Genomic DNA, 6327 nt, shown 5'->3' on the forward strand with positions numbered 1-6327 from the left:
GAAGCTCCAGCGCTCCTAGGCTCCTTCAGCTTCATAAAGGGACGCAAATAGCTGTCAACTGATTGCAATGTATTCCCATCTGCGGCGGGATTTGACGCTCATGGAAGCACGGCATTCGTTTGTGTCGGCTGCCCTTAAAGGCAATGTGAGCGTCCATTCTCATTGGATAACGGAGAATTGTACACCCGGAAGTAAGTATTCCTCTTACTGTCGATTGATTTTACACAATCTGCACTACTCATCGACTAAAAAACACCAGATTATCCTTGTTAATTACACAACATTGATTGGTTTAAATTGTGTGCAATGCTTTTGTTGATGTTTATTGATGTTCACTGCTCGTGCTACCTCAGAAAGTTCGTTTTTATACTGAGAAACTGTGCCTTGAAGCCATATCAAAATGTTGAATTGTTCATTCAGGAATTCATTTCAGAAATAAAACCAGCTTGAAATGCTATTTTGGTCTGTTACTTCTTTTTGTTTTAGTTTCTGTTACCTTGTAGGTGCTTGTACTGTTAAGTAACTTGAAAAATAACCATAATAACCGACATGAAAAAATATCGTGATATATATCGTCTATCGTGATACTGCTTGAAAAATATCGTGATAATATATTTTTCAATATCGCCCACCCCTAGTTTGTAGTGAATTATGGATAAACCTGTATGCGAGTGTAAACATCAGGAATATTGTGTCCCATAGATTTAAAATCATTCAGCAATAAAACCCAAGTTTGTTTGTGTGTCATGTATTAGCATTAGATTCCACAGAGGTATTCATCCGTTACATAAATAAGGACCTTACAGTGTTAGAAAACCAAGGTCGCTTAATAGGGCTCCTAGTAACAATTACTAGCATTGTCAATATTTGTCTGTCTATAAAAAGTCAGAGAAGGTCGAAGAATATGTCTAAACTAAACTGCCATATTTTTGTCAGATCAAGAGACACATATATTCAGTTTGATATCGTATTAAATAGAGATTGGGAAATCTCTATATTTTAGAGGGTGAAAACGACATTTTCTGACATTTTTGTAAGGAATATAACTTAAAAGATTTACAGATAATCAAAAATAGTAATCATCATTAAATCACTCTTACTGCTGTCCTTACTTTGTTTTCAGGACCATAAAAGACTCTTCTAACCATCTGGACAGTAACATTCCTCCTGCACATTAAAACATTTGAAAATTTGCAAATCTGTTTCCAAATAAAAATTAAAATGCGTTAGGAAACAAGAGATGTTAAATTGTGCAGCAGAGGGAATCATTAACCATCCAGATGGTTCAGAGAGTCTTTGGCAACAACCTGATGAGTAAGTGAGTTTTCAAACTGTCCAGGTAGTTATTCCTCACGGTACGTCCACACAGCAGCTTTTCGAAAATCTTGAAAATCTTGGAGCTGGGCGTGTCTGACAGCTTGGGGATTTTTTGCGAGCAATGCGACCAACAACCAATCACATGAATCTCCCGCCCCCGACATACAAAGCAATATATATATATATATATATATATATATAAACTCCCCAAACAGGCGAAAACCTATCAGTTTCACCCACTGTCTCTGCCACCTCCCTCCATGCCTGGTTCCTCCGGTTTCTATCCCGTTAATAGTTCTGGTCGTAAAGAACCGGGTGATTTGCTACCGTAATTTCTCGTTTGGAATATGAGGAAATGAACTGCGGTCCGGTTCTCCCTGCTTACACGCGGTTTGATTGGCTAGCGCTTCTACTGTCAGATTTTCATAAATGTGTTTGATTGGCTGGCGCTTCCAGCTCAGCTTCAAAAGTTGAACATTGCTCAACTTTGGAATCCTGGAAATCCTGGACATCCTGGAAATCTTCGCTTCGCTCCCCCACAATGCAGTTCGGTGAAAAGCGAGGCAAAGTGACGTCATCCCCATTCAAAGTCAATGGGCAGAGAAGCGTTGGAAGCGGTGGAAGATTCTTCTGAAGCTGCTGTGTGGACGTACTGTTAGAGAACAGAGGATTTTCACTGTGACTTGCATTTGAATACATGAGAGGAATGAACTGGGGCTTGCTGTTATGATGTGGTTGACCTACGGGGGCTTCATCACTTTCATACTTATCATTGTAGCTTCTTTACACATCAGCAACAGTATGTATGACGTGCGTTTCTTTTTTGGAGGCACAAAGGTCACTGTTCCCACCAATGCAGCAGAGCCCCATTCTGTGCGAGAACAAGCCTATATTAACGCCTCATGGGCTCCTCTCCGTTTCCCATCAGCCCTTTGGATCACAGCACGTTGGGCAGGTAGAGCGAACAGAGCAGCATGTTCTGACCCAGCGCCGGGAAGCGCCTGAAGGCCTCCCAGGCGTCCGAGAAGATGTTGTACTTGAGGAAGACGCGGTGCTCCAGGCTGGTGGGCAGGCTGACGTCGCGGCTCATGATGTAGACGCCGTCGTTGTGCAGCGTGCACGTCAGGTTCAGGCCCGACTTGGACGTGTTCTCCTTCAGCTGGATCCACTCCCCCGTGGTGACGTTGTAGGACTGCACCGTCAGCACATCCTCCGTCTGGCTGGGACGCCGCTGGCCGAACTCCAGCTCGTGGGTGTAGCCGCCCACCAGGAAGATGGTGTCCTCCACCGAGAGCATCTGCTGCTTGCGGATGTGCGCCGAACACGAGCGAAACACCGTCCAGGTGTCAGAGGTGGGGCAGTAACGCAGGACGCTTGTGTTCCTGTCTGTCAGAGAGAAAACGGAGGATAAACTGAATCAAAGGAATAGAAGTAATAGCAATCTTAATCTAAAACTAAGTAAAATAATCTAATAAATAAATGCAGATTATCTTTTTTATATTTTTTGGAAATTGTGACATTAGGGTTTTTCAACAGTCTGTAGGAAACCATCATTATGTTCAATGTGACTGAATACTCAACAGGGTCATACCAACCTCTCGAGGTGTATCCTCCCATGACGTAGATCATCCCCTGGCACTCACACGCTGAGAACTCAGCCAGCGGGTCGGGCATCGAGGACACACACATCCACCAGTCGTGCTCCGGGCTGTAACACTCCACCGTGCCCAGACTCTGGCCTCCGACCGCGTAAATCTTCCCCTGGACCGCCAGCAGCCTGAAGTTGGACCTGAGGAGAGGATGCAGGAAGTGAAACACGACAGCAGATCATGATACTTGAGAGGAAAGGTGTCGATCTCAAGGTGGAAACAGTGATGGGAATGTTGATGTTGGCAGTGTGAAAGTAGAAGTAGGATCGAAACTATGACCTATTAATAGAAAAATGGTAGGATAGAAAGTATACAGTTAGGTGGCATATTGAGGTGCTTTGAAACACTTTTGTAAGACATTAAGGAGTATAATGAGTTTGAATACACTGAAAAAAACGATGGAAATTCCTAATACTCTTCTTTTACTCAAAATGTTACTTGAATTTGCAAGTCATTTTGTATCTTCATTTTTATGAGTCAATTTAAATCCTAGAACCAAGTAAATGTTAACTGAAGTAACAGTTTTCCTTTACTGTGGCCTGTGGGACACAAGTCAAGTCACTCGCAGTGCATCCGGCTGTGTCACTTACGTTGAACTGTTGGTGCCTTCTTTTGTAGCGGGTTGAATTGACGAAAAGGCATAATCTTTGTTTCCAGTATCTTTCTGTACTTACAGTTATGTGTGTTCGCTGCAATAATTGACATGTCTGTTTAAACAGCAACAAGTTGAAGTTATACGCCGTCCTCCCGCCTGATGGAGCTGATCAAAGAGTATCAGGTACATGTTCTGCTTGATACTAAATTAAATAGCTATCTCAACCCAGTCAGTCTCAGTAACTTCAAAGAAGAGTTTACAGTATATTGTATGCTATAATCGTCAGAAAAGGACTGTGCCGAGTGCGTCATCACAGATCCATGTCCTCCATGAGGTGCAGCAAAAGAAGACGCCACACCTACCAACGTGTCCATCTCCATCGAAGGATCTGAGGTGCTTGATGAGTGCAAATGTTTGGCGAAGGCTTGCACACCAAAGTTGAAATACGCTTCTGTACTTTTTCAAAAATCTGTTTTTTTATTTTCCAAAAATTGTAAATATCCTTACTTAGTAAATCTTATTAATTTGTAGCTATTGAGTGTTGTTTTTTTGTTAATATTGGATTTTTGGATCTCTGAGTGACAGTAAATAAATGTGTTTCTGCTTATTTTAGTTAAACTGATGTATGCGCAGTATTTGTTCAAATCATTGTAAGCTTAATCATGGCATGTAGCAGACAACAGAACAAAAATAAACGTGTTGTTTAAAAGTGTCTACTCTACTGTTTCATGCTTTGTATAGCCTGGGTTTAAAACGGTATTATTGAGTAAAAATTGCATTTGATGTAACAGGTAGAATAAATTATATTTAAATATTACCAACATATATATGAAATAAAAGGTAAGAATAGCAAGTAAAAACAACCTGAAAGGACCAAACATCTTTTAGTGAAGATTTGTAATAAGGTGCATGTAGTCTTAAGTCAAATGTACTTACAAAAACGGAAATTTTACCGTAAAGTTTACTTGTGCGCCTTTAGTAACAAACACTTCTTAACTGTAAGTAGATGGTACTTGAAATATACGTTGTCCCATGTACTTAAGTTTTCTGAGAGCAAAATCTTACCTAGATTTTCCTAAGTAAATCTTATTTCCCATTTTTTTCAGTGTAGCAACATTTCAATGTTTTTTCCTGTATTAAGATCAAAAGAAATCTATAGCAGTTTGGACCCTTTAAGGTGGAGCCCCTGGCGGTGTGAACCCTGCCCAATGATGCTTAGAGTCCCTCTGTGTTTACCTCTTCTGGTTGAGCGGAGCCACCTGGTTCCACTCGTTCCTGCAGGGGTTGTAGCAGTGCACCGCAGAGATCTCCTGGCTCGTCATCCTGTATCCACCCACTATGAACAGGTAGTTATCGAGCACAGCTGAGCCATATCCTCTGACGTTTATCATATCTGAAGGCAGGTTGTTTGCCAAGGGTTTCCAGCGCTGCTCCATCTCTCCATACCTCAGCATGGACCAGGGCTCATCCTGATCCGGCACGTCCAAGGAGAGGCAGGTGAAGTCTCCTATGGCTACCAGGGTGGCAGTGCCTCTCATGCGCATCTCTTTGACCAGCTCTCTGACAGCAGAGGGGAGGCTGCTGAACTCTGGTCGCCTCAGCATGGGATGATAGTAGCAGCTCATGTATTTGAGGCAAGCATTGCGCAGATCATGAGTCCCGTAGACTTCAGAGAGGCTGTACAGCTCCACGCAGTTGTCCTGGCGGATCTCCGAGGTGAGGAGCTTGAGGATCGAGGTGACCTGTAAGAAGGAGGCGGTCTCAATCAGGTCCTCCAGAGTCTCGTTGACAACCTGGACCTTGGAGGTGTTGATGAACTCCAGGACGAGCTCCAGGCCGGGCACACTGAGCCCCTGCAGCTGCACCGAGTCCTCCGTGGACTCCCTCATCCCGGAGCTGTACAGCGCACGGAAGTAGTCGCTTTTCTCAATCAGCTTCTTTTTATTCACCTCGTAGATTTTATCATCCATGACGATGGCAATAATCTGCTCAGATGACATGGTGAAGTTTTTGTAATCTTCAAGGCTGAGTTTAGTTTTTGCCCCTTGTTTCAGCCTCCTCGGGGAGCCACTGTTTACATTTCACCGGCGAGGGAGCTCTGTGGCCGGGCTATATATGGTAATGTTCAGCCCATAGATAACCATAACTTTCGTTGGCCGTTGAAGCTAACTAGCTATACATGTACACTGATAAAGCTAGCCAAAAGTACCTTTTCCTCGGATGAGCATTCCTTGACAGTCGCATAGAAAGTTGCCTTTGTCTCTAAAGACGTTGTTTAAATAGTGCAGTTTATTTCTAACATTGGCAGTAACAGTTCCCATCGCATTTTATCAGCCTTTTGGGAGACAAGTTCCGACTCCGAGCTGTCAACAATAACTGTTTTGATTCTGCACCCTACGTCATTTCCTTTTCTTTAATTCTTCTTTGTGGGGATATGTTTGGCAGAGCTCTTGTGTGCTGCTGCCACCTGCCGGTGATTGGACGTCATGCTTAACCTAATGGATAATTTACAGTCAATATGCATAATCATAAAACAACATACACACATGTTGGGATTACCTAAAGGTTCTGTATTTCTGTGATATAATTCCAAAGGAAATTAATGTTAATAGTATTATTTAAAAACAATTATCTAGTCAAAATAAATGCATTTCCCAGAAGGAATTTCTATAATATCCAATTAATTGTTTTAGAGAAGTTGGTGAACCTGCAGATTGAGAACTGTTGTTGAATTAATTTGGCATGACTCAGAAACATGGAAACATT

The 6327-nt window shown here is 42.5% G+C and overlaps 1 protein-coding gene across 1 annotated transcript; it reads right to left on the reverse strand.

The window, feature by feature from the left end:
- Positions 1–732: 732 nt before the first annotated feature.
- Positions 733–5948, reverse strand: klhl42 (kelch-like family, member 42). Its single transcript, XM_034074885.2, has 3 exons — positions 4798–5948; positions 2913–3106; positions 733–2703 (listed from the first exon to the last, which is right to left on the reverse strand). Exons 1-3 carry the CDS (start codon positions 5559–5561, stop codon positions 2255–2257), a joined length of 1407 nt encoding a protein of 468 aa, XP_033930776.1. The 5' UTR covers positions 5562–5948; the 3' UTR covers positions 733–2254.
- Positions 5949–6327: the final 379 nt, after the last annotated feature.

The sequence above is a fragment of the Pseudochaenichthys georgianus genome, chromosome 23, assembly GCF_902827115.2.
Source record: "Pseudochaenichthys georgianus chromosome 23, fPseGeo1.2, whole genome shotgun sequence".
NCBI lineage: Eukaryota > Metazoa > Chordata > Actinopteri > Perciformes > Channichthyidae > Pseudochaenichthys > Pseudochaenichthys georgianus.